The 25,082-nt window shown below is 36.7% G+C and overlaps 2 protein-coding genes across 2 annotated transcripts in view; both read left to right on the forward strand.

Annotated features, from left to right (window-relative positions):
• Positions 1-6,239, forward strand: part of LOC107085357 (very long-chain acyl-CoA synthetase-like) — a 20,153-nt gene extending 13,914 nt beyond the window's left edge. The window contains exons 5-11 of the mRNA XM_015375638.1: positions 2,656-2,850; positions 4,033-4,123; positions 4,196-4,394; positions 4,792-4,889; positions 5,000-5,130; positions 5,271-5,957; positions 5,996-6,239. Of these exons, the coding sequence (XP_015231124.1) occupies positions 2,656-2,850; positions 4,033-4,123; positions 4,196-4,394; positions 4,792-4,889; positions 5,000-5,130; positions 5,271-5,447 (891 nt within the window). The 3' untranslated portion in view covers positions 5,448-5,957; positions 5,996-6,239. The remainder of the gene's footprint in view (positions 1-2,655; positions 2,851-4,032; positions 4,124-4,195; positions 4,395-4,791; positions 4,890-4,999; positions 5,131-5,270; positions 5,958-5,995) is intronic.
• Positions 6,240-17,559: 11,320 nt separating this feature from the next.
• Positions 17,560-25,082, forward strand: part of slc27a2 (solute carrier family 27 (fatty acid transporter), member 2) — a 13,730-nt gene continuing 6,207 nt past the window's right edge. The window contains exons 1-4 of the mRNA XM_015375595.1: positions 17,560-18,055; positions 21,691-21,900; positions 22,012-22,170; positions 23,689-23,813. Coding sequence (XP_015231081.1) covers positions 17,590-18,055; positions 21,691-21,900; positions 22,012-22,170; positions 23,689-23,813 — 960 coding nt within the window. The 5' untranslated portion in view covers positions 17,560-17,589. The remainder of the gene's footprint in view (positions 18,056-21,690; positions 21,901-22,011; positions 22,171-23,688; positions 23,814-25,082) is intronic.

A 25,082-nucleotide genomic window follows, 5' to 3' on the forward strand; every position in this document is an offset into this window, starting at 1 on the left:
AATAAAAATAACAAAAAAAACTTTAATAGAAATCAATTATGGGTTCATATTGGAAAGCATTAAGATGAACCTGAACTAGATCATTACAAGAATGTCACCAATTCAAAGTCTTTTGCAAAAACTCAAGGTAATGACTTTACTGACAGAATGTCAGTTCAGTTGCTTTTCTTCCCTTGATAGAGAACCTGTTATAACCTGTTTGTGTGTATAGGATTCGACTGAACCTTCTCAGTAATGTATCTCAAGAAGACATGCAATGCAAATACACAGTTGAATCAGTTTAGTCTGAGGTCATTAAGCAATGGTTAATAAAACTAAACAAAAATTGTGAAATTTCACAGAGAAAAATGCCTGTGAGAAATATTTTAGTACCATACGTTCTGGAGCAAAATTTCTTGATATGTGAATAGTAAAACCTATGCAGCACACAGTGTTGAAGGTACTAAGAAATTACAACTAGATTGTTTCTTAACACAGACACAATATGCTGCACTAAAGCACTTTTCTGTTTGTCAATTAAGCTTAGTTTTCACCAAAATTATGTATTTCATTTGCTGCAAGTCTAAACGAACAGACTTTAGTGCCAACATTTAATGAGAAATTGAAGGATTGTTTCAGAACCACAGGCTAGGGCATGTTGCAAAGTTTCCATGGTGATGACATCAACAGTCTAAATCAGGCATCCCCAAACTCGGTCCTCGAGGCCCGCTGTCCTGCAGGTTTTAGAGGTTTCCTTGCTCCAGCACAGCTGATTTTAATTGAAAGCTGATTAACAGGCTTTAGCTCTACTGCAATCATTATAATCAGCTGTGCTAAAGCAGGGAAACCTCTAAAACCTGCAGGACAGCGGCCCTGAAGGACCGAGTTTGGGGATGCCTGGTCTAAATGAATGTATCACTGAGCACGATGCCCACACAAGGGCTACAGAGCTTCCCAAACAACCACCCCTGGATGACTCCTGAGCTGAAAGTCCTCCTGAACCAGGAAAAAAAGGTCTCTCAACTCAGGAGACAGAAGAGCATTGTAGAGTCCAGCAAGAGCTCCAATGGAGGATAACGACAGCAAAGAAGGACTATAGGAGGAAAATAGAGGAACAACTGGCACAAAACAACATTAGAGATGTGTGGAGAGAACCCAAGAACATCTCCGGCTTTGGGCAGAGGAACACCACCAGCAGGGCCGCAGACAGAGAAACCTAGTTTGCAGACGAATTAAACAGGTTTTCATACGTTTTGACACCCTTCACACCAGACCCTCCCTGTCCTCAACTCTCAACATGTCTCCAACCCCCAGGCCACCAACCCCCTTCACACTTGGCCCTCCCTGTCCTCAACTCTCAACATGTCTCCAACCCCCAGGCCACCAACCCCCTTCACACCAGGCCCCCCTGTCCTCAACTCTCAACATCTCTCCAACCCCCAGGCCACCAACCCCCTTAATAACGACTCCAGCTGTAAAACTCTCTTTAGGCAAAGTCTTTCTCTTAAAAATCACCATAGGCAGCAGTTTCCAACAGGCCTCCACTTGCGAACCATCGATTCATTAATCTTGAATTCTCTCGCGGCTGCTCGATTTCCATCTTCCTCTGCTTAGCTGGTAGCCTTCAGTTTAAACTGTGTTTCATAGGCGTGTCTCTTTGCCATTTTCAGGGTTGTTAACACAACAATGTTCTGCATAAAGCACATACCTGTTCTTTTATACACAATCCACGCCCACACTTCCCCCTTTAACGTTCTCATGGTGGTCTCAACAACGTCCGCAGTAACAACACACATAGGGCGCACCGCACATTTTGAGGGAAAAAAAAGACGTTAATATGCGCCTTATAGTCGTGAAAATATGGTAGCGAGAAAGGCGGCTTCTGTCCTAGGCTGCACTCTGGACTCAGTGGAGGAATTGGCTGATAGGAGGGTGCTGTCCAAGCTTACATCATTCATGGACAACACCTTCCATCCTCTGAACCAGACTGTAGAGGAGCCGAGCAGCTCCTTTAGTGAAAGACTTTTACACCCTGTTTGTAAAAAGGTGCGCTGCGGCAGGTTTTTCATCCCTGCTGCAACCAGACTCTACAATGCAACACTACAAAGACAATAACTTGTACAATGTATAAGATGCAATTACTATCTGATGCCCTGTACAATAATCTGTTTCTCTATATCTGACACCCAGTGCAATAACTATATATATAAACAAAAATATCCATCTATATAAATACCCATGTGCCCCTTGTGCAGTAACCCTGTACAATGATCCTATTATAAAAGAAAAAGCTGACATATATGGATGCACTGTATATATATATTTCATGTACCTTTTTCTTTCTTTAGCACATTCTTCTCGTTTGACTATTTGAGCTGATGTAATGAGTAAATTTATCCACTGTGAGATCATTAAAGTCAATCGATCAATACAATTTTTATATATTAAGTGATTTATTTGTATGAACCTTGTTTCTATAACGCTCTCTAATATTATAAACCAATTACATGTTTGTTTTTTGTGGTCAGTCAAAGCTACAGCTAAAAATATTATGTTAGTAGTTCTAGGTGATGTCCAGAGTGTGATCAAATGAAAAACAACTGCATAATGCTAGTTTACCTTTACATTTTGCAAACTCTGTAATTTTATCCTTTTTTATTTTGCACAAAACTGCAGAGAGATAATGACAGAGATCATAAAGTAAGACTGGCCATCGGCAATGGAGTCCGAGCAGAAGTTTGGAAAGAGTTCCTCGGTCGCTTTGGAGACGTCCAGATTTTGGAGTTTTATGCCTCAACTGAGGGTAATATTGGCTTTCTTAACTATGCAGGGAAAATAGGAGCTGTTGGACGAGTACACTTTTTGCACCAGGTAAGAATGAAAACACCTACTATATACCTAATGTTTAAATCAGCAAAGCTTTGGATAGAAATGATCACCCCATCTTTTTAAGTTAACTCAGTACTTAGTAGATTTTTGTTTTCTTTTTGGATCCCTACTATACACAGTAGAAATGTATTAACAAGCATGAAATCACAGCATTAAACTGGTAACTGTTTGATAATTGATAGGTGAAGATTAAAATGAAATTATAATGCTGTGAACCTTCTTTGCTCTGTATAATCTGTACTTGTTCATGTCTTCTACTGTTTTGTAACCAAGTACATCAAGCCTTTCTTCTCTGAAGCCTGAGCTAAGAGGATATTCACACCTTCTATGATTGATCCTCTTCAAATGAAGCAACATTTGTCTGTAATAATGAGGAAGTGCAGATGTGAAGATATTGAAGCAGACCCATTTGTTCTGTACCATAACACTAAACTGAGAAACACTTTTTTGATGTGCTCATGATTTCCCTCCTAAAAGTCTCAACAGTCATGATGTGGTTTGCTTCAATTTTAATTCATTTCACTCTCAGTGCTTCTAGTCATACAAACCAGTCATGCTATAAGAAGCGTACACATTTTTGGACTTAACAACCAATGTACTAGGATCTGTAGCCATAGTAACCATTCCAATAAAATCAAATATGCTAAAGAGAAATTCAGCACAAATTGTTGCGTTTCTGGGCCTATGATGTGTCGTGTCCTACTTCTTTCTTTCCAGTGGGAGCAAAGACAGTAACACAAGGGACTTTGATTTATTGTTTTGCAAAAAGTACAATATAAAATAAATAGAATAAATCCTAAAGATTTTTCTTTTGAAAATGGTAGTGCCTTATTTTTTGGATTTTATTTTTATTTTTTAAAGGAACTTAAGAATAACTTCCAACTTCTCTATCCAACTTCATGTGAGGATTACATTATATGCTGTATAAAGCAAAACTACAGATAAAATGCATTGCATAAGTTTATTAGAGAACTTTTCTTTTGCCCATAAATATTGATTTTAAACTGAGGTATAGGGATAAAAGCATAATAATATTTTATTTTTGAATTTAAATTGTTAATGAATTTAAATTGAAAATCCAGTTTTAGCAGGGCAATTGTTTAAAGAAATTAGAGCCTTAATAGCCTTTTTCTAACTGGACTCTAAATTCAATGCTCTTTGCAGATGTTGTTTCCCTTCTTGCTTGTGAAATACGACACCGAGCAAGATGAGCCGATGCGAGATGCTGACGGTCTCTGCATCGAGGCCTCGAAAGGTGAAAGATACTTACAGCTGTTTGTTACAGACAATTCATACTTTCATGCTGATGTTGGCATTTTTGTCAAAGGTGAAACAGGACTCCTGGTGTCGAAGATTACAGACATTGCTCCTTTTGTCGGTTACGCTCTAAACGAAGATCAGACGGAGAGGAAGAAGTTGCGTAATGTCCTCAAAAAGGGGGATCTTTACTTCAACACCGGTGACCTAATGAGGATTGATAAAAACAACTTCATTTACTTCCAGGACCGTGTTGGGGACACCTTCAGGTACTGCCCTACTCCTCATCATCAGTATTTCATTTGTGCAATTTTAAGCCAGAGTAAAAAAGATGGAACATAAAAGGGACCCATTTCCATTTTGCTGGATTAGATTTATTAGCTAAAGGCACATTTTTAAAATTTAAATATATCTCTTTAACACAAATAGCTTATTATTAAAAATAAATTACAGGACCCAATATATTTTTGGAAGAAGCAAGGCAATCTTCTTTGTTAAAATCCAGTTAAAATGTGTGTATTCTGAGGGATGCAGGCTCTTTATTTCCTTTTACAACAGATTTCTGCATCAAATTTTATTTTATTTATTTACTTTTACATACAGGTTATTTTAAAATATGAAAATACTTGTATTGATTTGAAATTGTAACATATCTTGAGCCCATAGGTGGAAAGGCGAGAATGTTGCAACAACAGAGGTATCCGACATCCTTTCAATGAGTAACTGTCTGCAGGAGGCCAATGTTTATGGAGTCCAAGTGCCAGGTAATGCTCTTTTAGTACATCTACTTTCTTTATACTCACTTATTTATGGCAGAATGTGAGAAGCTATCAATTAATTTTTTTAAAAACTTGTGTTATTCCACTTTGCTTAGGACATGAGGGGCGTGTAGGAATGGCAGCTGCCACTGTAAAGAAAGATGCACAGTTTGATGGAGGTAAACTATACGAGCATGTGGTCAGCTACCTGCCTTCATATGCGCGACCTCGCTTCATAAGGCTCCAGGTAATTGAGTGGAGAAGCTTTGATGCAATTACTGTAATATGGGGGGGATGTAAATGCAAACAAACAGGCATTGTTCTCCTTTAAATGCATAGCTGGGATCAGTTCCACTGATGTGTGTCTGCTCTTTTCTTTGTTTTCAGAGTGCAGTGGAAGTCACAGGTACTTTTAAGCAGATGAAAGTGAAGCTAGTGGAGCAGGGGTTTGATCCAGAACTCATCCAGGACCCTCTTTACGTCATTGATGACTGCGTTAGAAGTTACGTACCGCTGACATCTGACATCTACAGCTCTATCCTGTCAGGACGCATCAAGCTGTGAAGAGCTTTACTAGCCAGATGATGCACTGTCAGAGTGTCTGCCTTTTTTTTTTTTTTTATAAATCATTTCCAGCTCAGGGAAACAACAGTATTTTTCCAAGTATTAATTTGTAACACACAGGAATCACCTTAGCATACAGATAAACAAGTTCATGACCCAATGATAACATTGAAATGTAAAAAGTATATTCACTGAGATGATAACTTGCAATAATTTCTGCTCAGACTTGTACCCTTTAATATTTGTATCTAGTTCATTTGCTGTATAGGGATTCATCATGGTGGATCCTGTTAAAGCTAAAATGTCGTATAATGCATGAGTTTTTTCTTTTTTTTTTTGCTTTTCAAGTAATTTGCTGAAATGGTTTTTGGAAATTGCCTATATATTTTTTGTCTTTTAAAAATTAATATTATATATAAATTGAGTTTGTATTAGGAATGTATGTTATATGACAAAACTTGTGAATATAAGTTAAACTTTCAAAAATTAAAAGTGTTTTAATAGCATATTGTGTGGGTTTTAAATGGTTTTCACCCATCAGGAAAAAGGTCAGTGTAAAAAGTACCATAGAGAACACAAGGTGGAGCCAATGCCACATTTGAGGGTGAAGTAGAGAACCGAGATGTTTAAAGCATATTATCAAAAAGTTTTAGCCTGGCTAGTATGATGGATATGTTTCCAATGTAATAGTACATCTATTCAAAATCTTTTAATTCAATTTAAATCTATAAACATATTTCTCTTACCGCTACATAGTCGGAGAGCGTGATGATATATAAATAAAATAAAAAAAGTGAAGTGATTTAAAAATATATATATATGTATTATATAATATATTTATACAATATTATATATAATACATTTATTTTGATTCAACCAGTATTAGTATGATCTTCAGTTTCTTAGCATGTTAGGTCCTAGTTTCTAATTTAACCTGAAAATGAACAAAATAAATCATGAGTTATTCCACATTTACCAGATTTCAATACAAACGTTTGAAATGTGTGTAAAGGGAAAATATAAATGTATTTTTGTTTTTTCTGCAACACAAATTATTATTTTACCAAGATAAAAAGTTTTTATTCGGAAGTGATAGATAAGACTCAACTGTGTATTAAGTGTTTAACTTGACCAAATAAGCACAATTTAAGAAATCTTTTCAAGTGAAAAAATCTCGCTGCAGATAATTTCATTTGTTTTGAGAACCTTTTCCCAAATATTTATATTTTTTTATCTTGATTTTAGACACCATTATTTAATAGATGTTGCAGATTTTATGCTTTATTTACTCGTGATAAGACAAGTAAATCTTTCTAAGAACAGGACCTTAAAGCTAAGCCTGAAAATTTGAACAAGCACACATCTCTTCCATCAGTGCAGAGCGTGCCATTAACGCAAAGGATACTGCAGGATATTGTCAACATTGAGCTTGATTAGAGGGATGATCAGATCGTACACAACCCTGTTGCCAGCAAGGAAAGTTGCTATTGCCCATTCCTAAAAGTCACCAGAAATAGTTTGATGATGACATTACCTAAGTTGCATATCAGTCATTCTTTTATCCAGCTCTTAGAAGAGAGGAATATCAACATTTGCAATGTAGAATGTGTTTAAAAACATCTCAAAATGTTTGAAATTAAATTTTATTGTATAAAATCATTTCAAGCTTTCGTTATTTTATCAAAACCAGAAGTATTTTGTTAAGATACAAATTCTACTTCATTAAAGATAGTTAGCAGTGGCACACAAAACAGATGAGACTGTGCATAATTTAAATGCAGGTTTGTATTACTAGTAATTTTAATGTAATAGTCGAAACAAAAATTAAGATAAAATAGATTTCATGTCTCCCTGATACTGTGTTGGAGCTGTGACTGCTGCTGAAAACAATAAGACCAGAGCAATTAGTGATTTCACATTTTGTCATTTAAAGTCTCGTAAAATAGAGAAAAAAGTTGCTGGATTTTTCACTAATAATTTGAAAAGCGTTGCCACAGGGGTCTGAAAAGTTGCTTAATAGAGCAACAATATTGTTAAGTTGGCAACAGTACTACACAACCATCCTGGTTCTGATTGGTTGTTCCTTACTAGGAGTGGTGATGGATTTTTTTTTCTTCTAACATAATTTTTCTACTTTCAGGAAGTATCCATATTTTTTTTTTCTTTTTGTTTTTTTTTTTTACAAATATATAACAATATTATTGTTTTTTTCTGAAGTTACCTACTGCACCTTTTTAAGTACAAATTCACAAGCAATTCCTGACTAAAACACATGGTGGCAGCAACGATGCTCTCAAGTTGTTTGTTCTAACTATTTAGCATTCCAATTGTTTACATTTTAACAAACTGATAACAAAAATATAGTTGTTAATTATTTAGATTAATATCCTAAAATTAAAGATGATAAATACAGAAATCTTTGTTTTCAGAACTGGGTTTTGAGTCTTCAGTTTAGCTTGAACTAAATAAACCAACTTATTGTTAATAAGAGTATATGTGACTTTTCATATTATGTAGAAATGTCATTGATAAAAATATAGTGGACCATTTTTTTTAGAAATGTAGGTAAGAAATTGCAACAGGTAAGACCTCCCTAGAACTCAAATTTGAAAAATACTTCTAAATTTAGCAGCGAAGATGTCTAATACAAGCTTGACAGTCCCTGCCTGACCAACCTTATAAACATTTCACACCCATGAAGGGGCTGCACGGTGGTAGCACTGTGGCCCACCGCTCTACCGTACAGCCCCTCTATAGGTGAAAAATGTTTATAGGAGACTTGCCTTGCAGCAAGAAGGTTCTGGGTTCCATTTCCAACACGGGGTCTTACTGCACGGAGTTTGCATGTTCTTCCTGTGCTTGCGTGTGTTCTCTCCGGGTACTCTGGCTTTCTTCCTCTTAGTTGTGCGTGTGCATGGTTGTTTGTCTTTGTGTGTCTCTATGTTGCCCTGCAACAGACTTGCAACTTGTCCAGGGTGTTCCATGCCCCATTAACTGCAGGTCCAACCACGACCCTGACAAGGTACTAAGCAGGAGAATTGGAATGGCACCTATGGAGGAAGAACCCGGCAGACAGTGGAATACTTGAGAGCCAGAGGTGTCATCTCACCTTAGCAAATTGGCACTTACAGTAACACAAACTTAGCAAGCACTTTAATGATAGTTTTTTTTAAATGAGGGGTTGACTTTTTCTCCATTGATTTGATCAGAGACAGAGAAGGGGGAGTTCTGTTCTGTGGAGGAGGCCACCAGCCCTGAGCAATACCCACTTGAGCCACTGTCTTTGAGATTCTTCCACAAATGGTGATCCTTCTCTGGACCGTCAATGTTTGCACATCCAAAAGTAATAACTTTTAATGTCTTGGGCCCATTGGCACAAATTCAAAGACAAACCTTTATCCTAGACCCGGGGTCACCAACGTGGTGGGCACCAAGGGGCCCTCAGGACCACACAGGGTGCCTTTGGTGTCTTTTGAAAACACTACAACTCACAGATTGGTGTATGAAATTTTATTTTATTCTGTTGCTCTTCCTCTTTAATCACACTTGCATTCATATAGATTTCAAAATTACAATATCTAAAAATTTGAATTTAAAATAAAAAATATTATGCATGAAGTTTAGATGAACACCAACTCCTCCAGTTCATAGGTCAGTATTGGTAGCCCTTCCTGTGACCCAAAAAAGGTTGGTGACCCCTGTTCTAGACCATAGAGGATGAGCCGCACTCTTTTTTTTATCCAATTTAGTGCATTTTCGATTTTGATTTCTAATTTTTTATTTCTTTAAATTTATTTGCTTTTTTTTCAAAATAGCTTTTAGGCCATGTGACTGACAGCAAAAAATATATAATTTCCACAATGTAAAGATGATGCAGAGTTTTTATCCCATTGTATTGTATTTACCATTTTTATAACCCTTTATAATGAATGAAAGCATGATTTAAATTAATTTCCTATAATAAGAAAATCATTTAATTTAATGTTAGTCCCAAAGTGAACTACCGAGGAGCCTGTCAGCAGCTGTTACGTCACCTCCCGAGTTAAGCCAATAGCAAAAATATGATGCAGTAACCATCTAAAGGTGCCAAACATTTTTAGACACAAAAGCAGGATTTCAACAAATATGTAGTAAATTTTCAAATTAATACCCAGAACATTTAGACAGTGCTATAACATATCTATTTATACAATTTACTAACAGAAAAGAGTTGATTTAGGAGGGTGACGTTCTGGGATTCATAACCTCCTTGTGATGCGTTTCTGCTCACAGTCTTGCCCCTTCACTTCATATAGGCACTCTGCTGTCTCTCTCTTGGCGTAATGTTTAAAAGTGTTTTTTTTTTTTTTTTAATCAGGCAAACCGATAAAAGCAGGTTTGAAAGCAAGTTTTTTCCGGCTCTTTGTCAAGGTGAACTCATATCTCTTAACCGGGACCTTGAAAAAGTGATTCATGGTTTTATGACCACTCATTTGGATCATTGTAACACTTTGTATGTTGCTGAAAATAAATCACCACTTACATACAGTCTGGAATCTAGCAGCTCGTCTTTTAACAGGTCCTATAAAACATGAACACCCGTTTACGGCATGCTTTTAAAGTTTAAAAACCTTGGCACCATCTTGCCTGTGTGATGACAAAGCGTGATGGATGTTATCTAGATCTACACTCTAGTGGGATCAAGTCGATGAAACCAATCAATTTCTCTTAGATGTTCCAAACTAGAATTCAAAACGGATTTGACCTTTGCAATTTCTGACCCAAATCTTTGGAATTGTTTACCCAATTAGATACAAACTTCTGGGCAGAGTTTAATATTCTTTAATAATTAGAATTTTATTATTTATTTTTGTATTTCATTATAAATGAAGATGCTTTAATATATTTGGGGATTCGTTTTCTCATATTGTTATTTGTTTTATTTGACTGAATTGTAAAGCACTTAGGTCCCCCATTTGACGTTTTTATGTGCAACATAAAAGGGTTGACAATGACATCTAAGTAAGCCCAGTTCATTGCACTCATTTTGCAGCAAACCCTCAATCTGAGACAGCATGTAGCAACAGAAAAGTCAAAGTGAATTGCAGCATTAACTGCCGATTTTTATCTGATCAGCAAGCCTCCCAACAACCTAAGCCAACAGTAACAGTAATAGCTCTGATAACTTCACAGAAGGTTCAATATAACTTAAGCCACACTAAGTCTTATCCAAAACGAAAGCTTTAAATGTACTCTGTAACACATGGCTCCATTAAATCTGTAATATTTGATGGAGATTGACTATTAAGTGTTTATTTTTTTAGGAAAAAATCTTATATTCTAAAAAATCTATTCTATTTTGATTTTTCACAAAGCAGTTAAAGATAATCTAAAATTCAACAAAACATGTCTTTTTTCATTCTCATCTGAACTGCCACTGCAGAACCTTGGATAAGCAGAAAGACTTCTACTGATTGTTTGTGATTTCTGTTATTAAGTGATCATACTGATGTAACCAAAGATTCATGAGATTTTCCTGTGTAATAATTCATTTCTATATTGTCATTACTGTGGAGACCAATGAAGGTATGTCTTAAAAACATGGTTGACATGAGACTTTAATACATGTCATACATGTCGTTTTAAAAGATGAAAGCAATGTTCTTAATGGAAATACTAAAGGTTAGATTAATGGCATCTAGCAGGTGATTGACTCAGCAGATTATGCCTCAGATGCTCTGGTCCAAAAACTCCAACTTCTGTATTGTATAATTATTTCTGCATTTTACTATTAATTCTATTATCAATTAACTATTATAGTCAGTAACGTAACAGTTATCCTCTCTGAAATTTCTTAATTTTTGTGATTTTCTAGATGTTAGACTAGACCAATAATTTCTTTAGTTTAACACATATTTCAGACATGACAACATGTCTTTAGCTGGTACAAATGAGGTCCTGTCATCACATTAGTTGAAACAGGTATTTTTTGCTTTCCCAGGTTACAATAGTCTATTTATCTTTCTTATATGCAAGATATCTGCACAATTCAATAAGCAATTCCGTAAGGCAAGTGGTTTATCTTTGCTGTTTTAAGGTTATACTAAAATGTCCACATGACTGGCATTCACCTTGGCCACCCTAAACCTTTGAAAAACTACGTTGGCACCAGTTTTGGCAAGTGGAAAAAACGGGAAGTGAAGAGACCAAAGCACTGAACCTTGTGGTACTCCTAAATAAATTTCTATCTGAAAACGCAAGGTTTGGTATAAAGAGTTAGAATATCTTCTTTGAATTTTCAAAAAATTCATGCCTCAACTATTGACCCATTTCTACACAAATAGCTTTCAAGCAATCAGGATGTAGCTAAAAGTTGTATACCTTCAAATATTTTATGTAAAAAGAGTTATCTGAAACAATTTGTTTTCTCTTCACACAAAACCTAGGTCTGCTTAGTGCTTCTTCCTGAGAAAGGGGGGGTTTCCTCTCCACTATGTGGACATACAGGCTCAATATGAGGGATTGCTGCAAAGTCACTGACACCATGCAAGCTACTGCTCCCTGCTGCTACATTCTCTTCCAAGATGTGTGAATTCTGCAAAGCCAATGACTTGATGCAATCAGTTTGGTTTCCAATAGTTTTTTTTTCCAACTCCTCTATCATCTATGAATTGATTGAATCAACTCTTGTCTGTTAATGCTATAGTGTATTTTCCTATTTACACCTTATGCATGAATGATGGCATATACTTTGTCTGTGTATTAGCCTTTAAAAATTTGTTTTTTTTTTTGTCAATATAACATGCATATTCCAGCACAAGATTTTTTTCAGATGAGAAATACAACACACATTACAAAAATGACAGTATCATCCACTTAAAGAATTGCTACATTGACATTTCACAGTGAATTACTTTCTATTTACTCTACTTTCCATTTTCTAACATTTGAGCTTGAATTTGGACCTGCCTCCGCTTTCGGTATCTCTCTTTTGATTGGATTTTTGGTGTATCACCCCAGGACTGTTTTAAAGGAACCTTGAACCTAAGCCAACAGTGTTGTTGTCTGCATTTGAATCCTCAATCCCTAAACTATGCAACATTATTTGATAAAGGAGTAATACAATTTAGACAGAAAACTGAAAAGAAATCGGATATTAGAAAGTTAATAAAACAGTAATCTACCACTATGCCTGCAGCTGCCCAAATCCACCTGTTCAAACAATTGCAGTATTTTATAGAATGCTGTGGTTCTGATGTGTGCATCTATAGTGGTGCAAAATATCTGTATCAATCGCAGAAGAAAGTTAAAACCTTTATTTCAGCATTGTTGGCTGAAAGACCGTTACTCCAAAAGCAACTAGAAATGTTTGCAAAACCATTTGAAAAAAAAAAGAACCTGATTTGTCCTGCTTTTTAATAAAACTAAAACGTACCTCTTCGCCTGCAAAAACAGGCAATGCAAGCTACGATAAAATTTCAAACTTCTGCTTCTGGATGTATACTAATTCCAGGTAATAACCAGATTAGTTACTGGCTTTGTGTAGAGCTGAATACAAAAACATGAAATACCAGTTCTGTCCGGAGGAACAGGCTCATATTGCAGGAAACTGTTGTGGGAAATTAAGAGTATGATTGAAGATATGGCTGACCCAAGACACACATGCATGCTCAACTATTACAGCATCTCAAGGCATCTTAAGATACGTTTTAAGACACAACTAGACATTGGTCCTAAGATGTCTTGGAAATATTTCTATGTCAAGACATCTTAAGGTAAAATATCAGTCCATTATTCCTTGTTGACATACATTTTTCATCAGCTGACTCAATAAAGAATGACAAACGGTATGACACACTGTATCTCACAACATAGGAAAAGCCATACTAAATATTGTATAAAGTATAGTAATTCATAATAATGTGAACATGCTTTATGTTTTAAATATGTATATATTAACTTACCTGTGGATCGGTGTGTTTTTTCTACATGGTGGGGATCATTTTCAGTTAAAACGCTACATTTTGGGGACTGACCATCCTTGTGGGGACCTCTGGCAGGTCTCCTTGGATAACAGTTTTAAAATTAGGTGTGAATAGGAATAAATGCACAACTCCACTACTTTATGAATTTAAGGCAGCTCTTTTGTTTCCTGTCTTTTATTTCTGGATGATCTGAATAAACCAGAATAATCTGGCCATGGTTATTGAGGTCAAGCATACATGGAGTACTCAGTTCATCCAGCAGAAAATAACAGGAAAACAAAAGAGCTGCCCTGTGTTTTGGTTAGGTATGTAACTGTAATGGTTAGGTGTAGGATAAGGGTTGGATTCAAGCTGCAGAACTCGCCTACGAATGAATAGATGTGAATGGAATGTCCCCACTGGAATAGTGAAACCTGACCGTGTGTGTGTCTGTGTTTTGGGGGGGATAAGGTTACTCTTTATGAGAGTGTAGAAATGGCTTACAGTTCAAGTACAATTTGTTCCAGGGATTCTGAATGATTATTTTTTTTCCCCCTCAAACAATTGGCAGTACTGCTCATTGGTCATCTGGCTCACAGAAGCCTTGCGGTGGAGGAACATGAAAGTATCAGATGCTGTGATGGCTGCTGTTGGAATTTTTTTTTTTTTCCTCCTTCATTTTTCTATGATTTTCTGTGTTGCTGCTAGAAGATGGTGCCCTTAAATAAGAGCAACAGGATACAGAATATATCTTGTGAAACTATATAACCTAACTCCTGTTATAACAAAATGAACAGAAGTGTTATAAAAATATTTTATCTCAAAATCAGCTCATTTGTGGACATAGCCCCTTTAAACCTGTAAAGCAAAGCTCTGTATTTACACCTTTAAGCTTTCACTCCCTGGTTATTTCCTGAGAAGAGATAAGACAACTTTTTAATTATCACTTCATAACTTATATGTATTAAATAACCATGAATTATGAAAGCAGATTTTGAAATAAATTGTAATCTTTTTCAGAAAGGAGAAGTTGCTTAGGGTTACAGAAGGCAGCTGTTACCAACCAGGCTTGCTTCTTGCTTCAGTTTATTTATAGCGCCAATTCACAACACATGTCATCTCAAGGCACTTTATAATTCACCAGATCATACAGTCAAATTGATTTAAAGTTTCCTATCTAAGGAAAACCAGTTGATTGCATCGACTCATTGACTCGAAGGTAACCCTATACTCGTGTATAAGGTTACTCTTTATCAGAGTGTAGAAATGGCTTACAATTCGGGTGGAAAAACTATTATAAAATTCCAGTGTGCCACGTCATCACATCATACACGTTTGTAAACGAGGAGACCTCCCTTGTTGCAGCCATATTAAACTATTACACAGTATCCCAGGTAAAAGACAGAAAACTTGCTGCTAAGAATGATCGACTCTGTCTGTGTCCCCATTCTACTCCTAAATCTCTGTAATGTACATAATTAACATGATAACTGTACAGTATATCCTGATAGAAGAGCTATCCTAATTAGATAATCTACTTGGAAAAACATTAGTTTTGACTTGAGACAGGGAGGTATTATTAGGGTTTAACAGACTTACACATCATGAATAAAAATAATCCTTACAAACCCACCCTGTGTTAATGACAGTGAGAGGCAACCAGTGAAAATCACCACCATATGGGCTATCATCTTTGGTAAGGATAATTATAGAAGAACCTGGCCATGTAAACCTCATAGCATAATGCTTACTACTAGGTTAGGTTATATAGTTTTATTAGAGATATTTTTGTATCTCCTAGCTAAATGTGTTCTAACCAGATAATCCGCTGTTGAAAGAAAAACTTTTTTTTTCCAGCAGCAGCCATCCCTGACACCCTTATGTTCTTTCACCACAAATGCTTCTGGGAGCCAGATGACAACCTAGGGATCGGGACAAAATGTCCGCTGCCGCCAAAGAACACTACGGTCAGTTGTTTAAAAAATAAATAAATATCAAGAAATCATTCACAATGCCAGAAACAAATTGTACTGAAATTGTAACCCATTTCTGTGCTCTCATACAGAGCAACCTCACCGAACACACACACATAAACTTGTCTCACTGTCTTTGCGGGGTCTTTCCATTGAGTTCCATTCATTTCGACAGCCTAACCTTAACAATTATGGCATCTTACCTAACCCCAACTCTAACCTAAACTCAATTTACACCTTTGTCTTGAAAGTGACCCTGAACGAAAAAACAGCAATTCCAGTCATGGGCTCCAGGCATAAGCAATCGCTCCACACGACGTGCCATTTTTTCAGAAAATGGGAACCATAATGCATTAAAAAAAGAAAACACACAACACTTTGTATTTCCATCCATATTAAGTCTGTACACAGACTTACCTTTATTTGAGTTATTGAATTTATGTCTAAGCCTGACATTTACCCAGATGTGTAAAGTAACAAAGTACAAATACTTTGTTACCTTACTTAAGTAGAAATTTTGGCTATCTATGCTTTACTGGAATAATAATTTTCTGGAAAACCTTCTACCTCTACTCCTTAAATTTTTTTGCAATTATCCCTACTTTTTAATCCTTATACTTAAATCATCAAAATATTTATATAATTCGTTTTATCCAGACAATTAATTTCTTTTTGGTTGGACCAATTTGTTGTCCGCCACTTATCAAAATAAATAGTTTTTCAAGACGAGGCACAGTTACATTTGATTCTGTTACTGTTAGTTATGAAACTAAGAAACTTAAATATAATTGTAGAAGAAAATGTCCTTTATTAGGGCAGGGCAGTACTTAATTTTTAGTAGTTTTAAAAATGGCACTTTTACAGTTTTAATTGAGTATAAAGCTGAAGTTGATACTTTTTAAATTTATACTTCTACCGGAGTAATAAACATTAATACTTTTGATGACTCTGCATTTCCCCAAACCATTTCCAGTATATTCCTAACCTTAAACTAAAGTTAATTCACAGCATACCTATAAACTGACTCCTTAACATTAAAAATGGAAGTCCACCAAATTCGACCTGGGCTTTGGTTCCAACAAGGCATGTTGGTCCTCAGAAGGCTAGTAAATATACCAAAACTGTCCTGAAAAGGTTCCATAAACAAGTAGACCAGAAACCCATGACATTACCAAGACATCCTAACAGTCTGGGTATGAAGTGAGATTTAAATGTATTTCTGATTTTAACGAATAGAACATCCTCTAAAAAATTTTTCCTCTCCTTTTTCTGGCACAGAAAACATAAATAATCCGGTTTATTCTAAATAATCTAGAACAGGAAAACATTAATCTAATTAGCTTTAACTTCTGTAGAAGAAGTTTGTATGTGTGACGGTTTAAAACAGATTGTCACATATCTAAAATAATCTTCCTCTCCTTCTTCTGGTTTAGAAAACATAAATAATCCTGGTCATCCCAAATAATCTAGAACAGGAAAACATTAATCTAATTAGCTTTAAATTCTATTGAAGAAGTTTTTATGTGTGACGGTTTAAAACAGATTGTCACATAACAAAAATAATCTTCCTCTCCTTCTACTGGTGCAGAAAAATATAAATAATCCTCTTTATCCCAAATAATCTAGAACTGGAAAACATTCTGTTGAAGAAGTTTTTATGTGAGACGGTTTGAAACAGATTGTCACATATTTAAAATAATCTTCCTCTCCTTCTTCTGGCATAGAAAACATAAATAATCCTGTTTATCCTAAATAATCTAGAAGAGGAAAACAATAATCTGATTAGCTTTAAATTCCATTGAAGAAGTTTTTATGTGTGACGGTTTAAAACAGATTGTCACATTTCTAAAATAATCTGACTATTTATTTTGATCAGTGTTAAGTAGAATCCTTGGGAAAATATGATAGGTACTCTGGAACATTCCGCTATCAGTATGTATGTAATCCCTCATATAGATACTGATAACACCCTTTATTGACACAAACTACAGTTTAAGCCCAATTGACTATGTTGAAACCTTGGAACAAGCAACCCTAAGAACATATATGTACCTTGCCTGTTGAGCACATGGAAAACGTGTATAGGTTGTTTTACAGCCAGAAGAGGGGGAGGTTGGGTAAAGTTCAGGGGGCGTTTAGTTGTGTTTTTTTTTTTTTTTTTTTTCTTCTCCCAGTTGGAGGAGCCCTTATAACCCTCGGGATCATGAGACTGTAATACAAATCACCATGATTGGATACATCCTCTTTACCGTTGCGGCATTTTTGCCGCTATTGATTTATTTGCGAAATCCATATTTTCTGGCAGATCTAAATTACGCAATCGTTGCCATTCGCATCGGATGGCGATTAAGTAAAATCAAAAAGAAGTTTTTCAGCATCTTAGATGCTTTCCTGGATAAAGTGAATAAAGATCCAGAAAAGACTTTTGTGATCTTCGAGGAGCGCTCCTATAGCTACGGATGGGCTGACAGGGAGAGCAACAGAATAGCCAGGGCTCTGTCAGCGCATGCCGGGCTGAAGGAGGGGGACACAGCCGCGCTCTTCCTGGCCAATGAGCCGCACTTTATTTGGGTCTGGCTGGCTCTGGCCAAACTGGGCTGTGTGGCGTCTCTCCTCAACTGCAACATCAGGTCCAAGTCTCTGCTGCACTGCTTCTCCTGCTGCGATGCCAAGGTCCTCATTCTCGGTGCTGGTAAGTTGGATGCATTGAACCTTTCCAAGAGCAGTAAACTTTAAAATATACAATTAGCTTTTTTCTTGTTGGCTCCCTTTTTTTTTTTGTTATTTTTATTATCGCATATCTTAAATGGCATCTTGCTTTAACTCCGACCTTTGTACTTTTCATAAGCTACTGGAACCAGAATTCCCCTGAAGGAGTTTTCCCAAGGGATAAATAAAGTTGAGCCTAGTCTGAGTCGATGTAAGGTGTTTTCTCGTTAAAAATACCCACCTGTTGAATGCTGGTGGAGATTTTAATTCATCCGGGTCATAGTCATTGCAAAAAAGTTAAAAAACAATCCACTGGACGTTTTGCTTCCCATCCAGGAAGCTTTTTTCAATTCAAAATGTAATTTTTTTTTAATTGAAAAATGTAAAAATTGAATTGAATCCATTCAAAATGTATATATATATATTTTTTGCTTTAAGGCTTCCTGGATGGGAAGCGAAATGTCTTCAAACTTGGAAACAAAGTGGTATTACTGTTGTAGTTTGTTTATTTATGCTGATGTTATGACAAATACGTAACTATGTCCCCAACTTATTGCCAAAATATAGATATATCAGATTTTCCGCCTACCCCACTTGAAATCCTGAATTGTGGGAACTATTCTTACAATATATTTTCTTTTTTCATCTCTGATAAGATATAGATATTACAGCTTTTAGTATTGATAGATACTGATATCGACCTGCTACAATATCAGCATTAAATCATACAGGTCCTTCTTAAAATATTAGCATATAGTGATAAAGTTCATTATTTTCCATAATGTAATGATAAAACTTGAACATTCATATATTTTAGATTCATTGCACACTAACTGAAATATTTAAGGTCTTTTGTTGTCTTAATGCGGATGCTTTTGGCCTACAGCACTTGAAAACCCCAAATTTCTATCTGAGAAAATTAGCACATCATGAAAAGGGTCTCTAAATGAGCTATGAAGTAATTATTTGAATCAAAAAATTAACTCTAAACACCTGCAAAATATTCCTGAGGCCTTTAAAAATCCCAGCCTGGTTCATCACTCAAAACCCAAATCATGGGTAAGACTGCAGACCTGACTGCTGTCCAGAAAGCAATAATTAACAGCCTCAAGCAAGAGGGTATGACACAGAAAGATATTTCTGAATGAATAGACTGTTCCCAGAGTGCTGTATCAAGGCACCTCAGTGGGAAGTCTGTGGGAAGGAAAAAGTGTGTGCACAACGAGAAGAGGTGACCGGACCCTGAGGAAGATTGTGGAGAAGGGCCGATTCCAGACTTTGGGGGGACCTGCAGAAGCAGTGGACTGAGTCTGGGGTAGAAACATCCAGAGCCACCGTGCACAGGCGTGTGCAGGAAATGGGCTACAGGCGCCGCATTCCCCAGGAATGGGCAAGAGAAGCAGCACTGGACTGTTGCTCAGTGGTCCAGAGTATTTTTTCAGATGAAAGCAAATTTTGCATTTCATTTGGAAATCAAGGTGCCAGAGTCTGGAGGAAGACTGGGGAGAAGGAAATGCCAAAATGCCAGAAGTCCAGTGTCAATTACCCACAGTCAGTGATGGTCTGTGGTGCCATGTCAGCTGCTGGTGTTGGTCCACTGTGTTTTATCAAGGGTGTTTTACCATGGTATCACTGTGCTCAATCGGCCTGTTAACACTCCTGACCTGAACCCCATAGAGAATCTGTGGGATATGGTGAAGAGAAAGTTGAGAGACGCAAGACCCAACACAGGCTCCATGCATTGAAGCAGTAATTTCTGCAAAAGTATTCCCGACCAAGTATCGAGTGCATAACTGTACATAATTATTTGAAGGTTGACTTTTTTGTATTAAAAACACTTTTCTTTTATTGGTTGGATGAAATATACTAATTTTGTGAGACTGGAATTTTGAGTTTTCATGAGCTGTATCCCCAAATCATCCGTATTAAGACAACAAAAGACCTGAAATATTTCAGTTAGTGTGCAATGAATCTAATATATATGAATGGTCAAGTTTTATCATTACATTATGGAAAATAATGAACTTTATCACAATATGCTAATATTTTCAGAAGGACCTGTACATACTTTTATGAATGAATACATTGCGTGGAATGTTACAAAAGGATTGATCAAGTGATAACTAAGAAAGCACTTAACAACTACTTATTCACCAAAGTGTTACATAAACTTTAAACAAAAGTGGATAGAAGCAAAACAAGTGTTTGTATGAGCTTTCTAAGATGCAAAATTTTAGAGGAAACCTAATATATTTCAATATAAATTTTTTTGGCTGATATCGGATCAATTTCTAATATCAGACTGGGACAGCCCTAGCATGTTCTCTTTATACTTTAGTTGTTTCTGTCATTACTAGTAGCACTGTTACTTAAAAGAAAGAACCCAAGCCTTTCTGCTACGAGCTTACCTGCTCAGGTCCATCCAGGTACGTTAGCGTCCTCCCACAGTCCAAAAACATGGCTATTAGGTTAATTAGTGACTCTAAATTGGACTTAGATTTGTGTGCATGTTTTCCCTGTGATGGGCTCCATGGTGATCCAGGGTGTACCCTGCCTTTCCCCTCTAGACATCTGGAAATAGAAATTAGCCTCTTGTGACCTCAACACACAAGCATCAGAAGATGGATGGGCTGTTGTTATAAAAGGTTTGTCATCCACTGCATGAAACTCATTATCAGATTTAATAGTTCGACCAATCATGCAATGGCAGGGACAATAAATGGTCTTATTATTTTATTGTTATATTATAATGTAATTGTTTCTTAAAGTTCATTGCCTTTTCTCTAAACTTGTGTCATTTACCTTGGTGGTTGCTCTCCTGGGTGGTTCCTGGGTTCAAACCTCAGCCTAAGAGCTTTCTGCTTGGTGTTTACATGCACCGGGCATTCTGGGTACTCTAGCTCCCTCCCATGGTCTCAAAACACATGTTCTAGGTTAATTGTGACTCTAAATTAGATTAGATGTAGATGGTTGGATTATTGTTAGAAGAAGTCTAAAATCCACTGGAGGACTTATCTGCTTTTACATAGTGGACAAACATTACTGGACTTAATTTTTTGATCAATCATGCCAAGGCAAAAACAATAAATGGTCTTATTATTTTAGTGTTAATACATCATCATTTTATTGCTTCTTAAATTTCATTCCCTTTTTTAAAAAGCAGGTTTATTTACTTTGGTGGTTCCTCTCATGATTAGTAAGGTGGCCCAGTTTGTAGCACTGTTATTTTGCAGCAAGGAGGACCTGGGTTCAAGTTCCAACTTAGGGTCTCTCTGCATAGCGTCTGAATGCACTTGTCACTCCAGGTACTATGGATTCCTCCCACAGTCCAGAACCGTTCGATAAATGGGTGACTCTGAATTGCATTGTGTGTGTGTACGTGGTTGTGTGCCTTTGTGTCTTCCTGTAGCGGACTGGTGACCTATCCGGGTCAACCCCACCTTTCCCCCCTAGACTGCTGGAGATAGGCATTACCTCTAAGTCATGTTGACAGTAAAGCATTAGAAGATGGATGGGTTATTGTCTTAGACAGTTTGACAGCCATTGCTTCATGCAGCGCCATAATGTGGGGCCCCAATGTGAACCTATAATAATATCTTCTTTTTCTAACTTTCTCAGACTTGAAAGAAGCTGTGGAAGAAATTTTGCCTGGTCTGAAAGAGTTGGGCATCCGTGTGTTTGTCCTCAGCAATCACAGCGATATTGAAGGTATTGAAAGCCTCTCTGATAAGATTGAGAAGGCCTCAGATCAGCCTCTGTCACCCCAGCTGAGGGCCAACACCAACCTCAAAAGTCCTGCAGCGTACATCTACACATCAGGAACCACAGGTAATCAGCCAGTCTCATCTAACCTTGACCTCATAATTCTCTCACTGTGTCTTGCTTGCTGTGGCCTTGAACAACACATAAAACATTTCCAATGACAATGTTATCTTGTAGGACTTCCCAAGGCAGCCGTAGTTAACCACGAGAGGGTATGGGTGGCATCTTCTCTCCTGTCTTTTGCTGGTGTTCACTCCAGTGATGTTCTCTATTTATACCTCCCTCTCTACCACTCCTCTGGTTTTCTGATGGGACTCTGCGGAGCCATCGACAAAGGTATTCTATGACAGACTTCCATGATAGATATTACCTGGACAGAACTGACAATCTGCCAGTTCTGGGAAAAGTCTAGAGGGCCCCCTGCTCCAGGGCTCTCTGCTTACTGTGTTTATTGAATAACAAGTAAATAAACAGCAGACTGTGTGTGTGGGGGGGTGGGGGTGGGGGTGTTGGGTTATCTGGAGTGTCCATGCCTGCCATTTTGAAAACAAGCTGAGTTTAGTGATAAAACATGACTTTTGGAAGAGAGTGGGCTTATTTATTATTTGTTAAGGCAACCAACCTCATAAATCACCAAGCTGTGAGTTGGATATTGTCTGTGATGCTCTGTTGTAGGAATTTGCTTAATCATCTTTGGGTCATAAAGGCGAAATTCCTGTTTCTGTTCATCAAAACGTGGAGGTTGAATCAATACCGGTTCAAACCAATGGCTTTGGATTCAGTCGAGTGGTGTGTTGGCCTTGGGGCTGTTGCGTTGCACCTGCCCTTGAATAGCTGCCAGATGCAAGAACATACTCAATAATCACAAAAGACTGTACAGGCCTTAAAATATTCCCTTTTCTTATTCCTTTTTTTTTTTAAATTAGCCTTCACAGTCTATATACAGCAATTTCCCCCCAATTACCTTGTGTGCAGTGCAGAAAAAAGAAAATGACACAAACACCTGCTGAGTGGCCCCATTTTCTGTCTCGCCTAGTATAAATTACACTGGTACTACAGACAGCCATGGTAACCAGTGAGGTCCAGAGCTTTAACCCCTTATAGACAGGTGAAGCTTGTTGGCTTCATACCATTTCCAGTCTAAATAAGCATACAGAATTTATGCATGATGAAAATGTTAGTCCACTCATATGCTTCTGGAGTTAAGGAGACCATAAAATGTGCTTTTATATATCATTTAGGTACTTGGAGTGTGAACTAAACATGAACCATAAAAGAACAAGAGCAATGATGCACTGTGAGAGAGTGCAAACATTTGGATGATAAACTCAGTGACTTGCTAGTTAAGTTAAGATAAAAAAAACAGGCTTTTTCATCTAAGTTATGACCAACAAAATTCACATGTGTAACCAAAATTCTAAAAGATTTTGAATTTCAAGCATTTTAGCTTTACAATGAAATTAAGAAATAGAGATTAGTAAAATTACTTATATGTATAATTTGAGTATCACTGTAAAAAAAAAATCTCTATGCATTTATTTCCATTTTGCAAAATTAAATATAACAAAATGGGGGGGGGGTTTGCAAAAGAAGAAATCTGCACGGCCAAAAACTTTGCAATGTATATTGGGGAAAAATGCTGATGTCAATACAACCTTGTTGGTGGCTGTTGGATGTCAGGAGTGTTCAGGAGAAAGTTCAGGGCTGTTATGTTCAGTCCCAGTTTGTTACAGGTTAAACCAATAGAGAAAGATGACCTCAAGTAACAAGCAACCTAGTTGCTTTTTCTATTCAGTTTTCAAATGTGCAAACAGTTACTGAACCTTTAAGTAACTCTGGGTACCCTTTTTCCAGGTATCACCGTGGTTTTGAGACAGAAGTTTTCTGTTTCCAACTTCTGGAAAGACTGCAGAAAGCACAATGTGACCATTTTTCAGTACATTGGAGAGATCATGCGATACCTTTGCAACACACCAAAGGTAAACACCTAAATCTGGATGACAAAAGGGACAGAAAAAATGAAACATTTGAAATGCAAAGTCTTAGAAACCATAAACAGGCTTTTCCAAACATCTTGTAAATGTTTTGTCATTCACTTAATATCTAAAAAGGTTTGTGACCCAGTGTCTAGATAAATTCATCTATAATCATAATCTTATAAAGAATCATAATGTTTTATTAGTATATCAGTAGAATGTAAATAGTAGATTGATATAGTGTAAATAATGAAGTTAATACAGCATCTTTTATATAACACTTATTGATAATGAAAGTCATATTTAGGTACTACTAATGAATTCAGTGTATTTATAATAATAAAAGCAGAGTGACATTTATTTGAATATAGTCCAATTCGATTCTAGTTAATGATTATGATGAACTGGGGTCAAATGCGGGTTACTGTACAAACGGGTTTAAAGTTATCTGCATAAGGAAGCTGAGCTGATTGCGCTGAGCAGTGTTTCACTTTACAATAATTCCCTCTACCTGAGGATTGGGTGACGACAGTGTAGGTGCATGACCCAGGAAGAAACCTGCAGTAAAAACAGGCAAAAGTAAAAAACTGACCCAAATTTGCCTACCTCAACTTGAGAAGGTCATTGACCCCTTGATATATAGTGGCTTAGATGTGGTTAATTGCCTTTTTGAAAAATAGCTGGTATCATTTCTCTCTTACTAGCCATACACAGGTTTGATCACTACAAGACCCATAAAAGAAAAATATAGAACTACTCTCACCAAATGAAGTAGTATTAAAGAGCCCAAAAACCATCACATCATATCCTTATCTAAAAAAACAAAGGTAAAGAGATGAGAAACACACCTACTAACCATCAGTCAGGATAGTATCAAAGTAACTTCTAAGGATTTTGAAACAGTAATAAGAATGTAGGACTAATGGTCTTCCCATTTAGATAAAGACACTTAATGGAAAACCTGAGAGCACATTGATAACCTTAAATAGTATCTAAAGCTCCTCAGGCCTCACCCACCTGCCACAGTTTGAGTCAGTGTTCATGATTCAGCAGTATGAACAAGTTCCAAGATAAGAAATATGTGTTAAATGAACGCAGCATAACGTTTTTTCTCACATTCATCAAAAGAAAAAAAAATGTCTATGATGTTTAAAAGAAATGGGAAGCAGACTAACAGGATAAAATTGATATAAAAGAACCCAAATCAATCAAAATGTCCAGCGTTTATTTTGGGAACTCTACCTCTGAAAGGCAAAAAAATAAATAAAAGTA

This window comes from Cyprinodon variegatus, unplaced genomic scaffold (genome assembly GCF_000732505.1).
Source record: "Cyprinodon variegatus isolate N-32 unplaced genomic scaffold, C_variegatus-1.0 Scaffold122, whole genome shotgun sequence".
NCBI classification, from domain to species: Eukaryota; Metazoa; Chordata; class Actinopteri; order Cyprinodontiformes; family Cyprinodontidae; genus Cyprinodon; species Cyprinodon variegatus.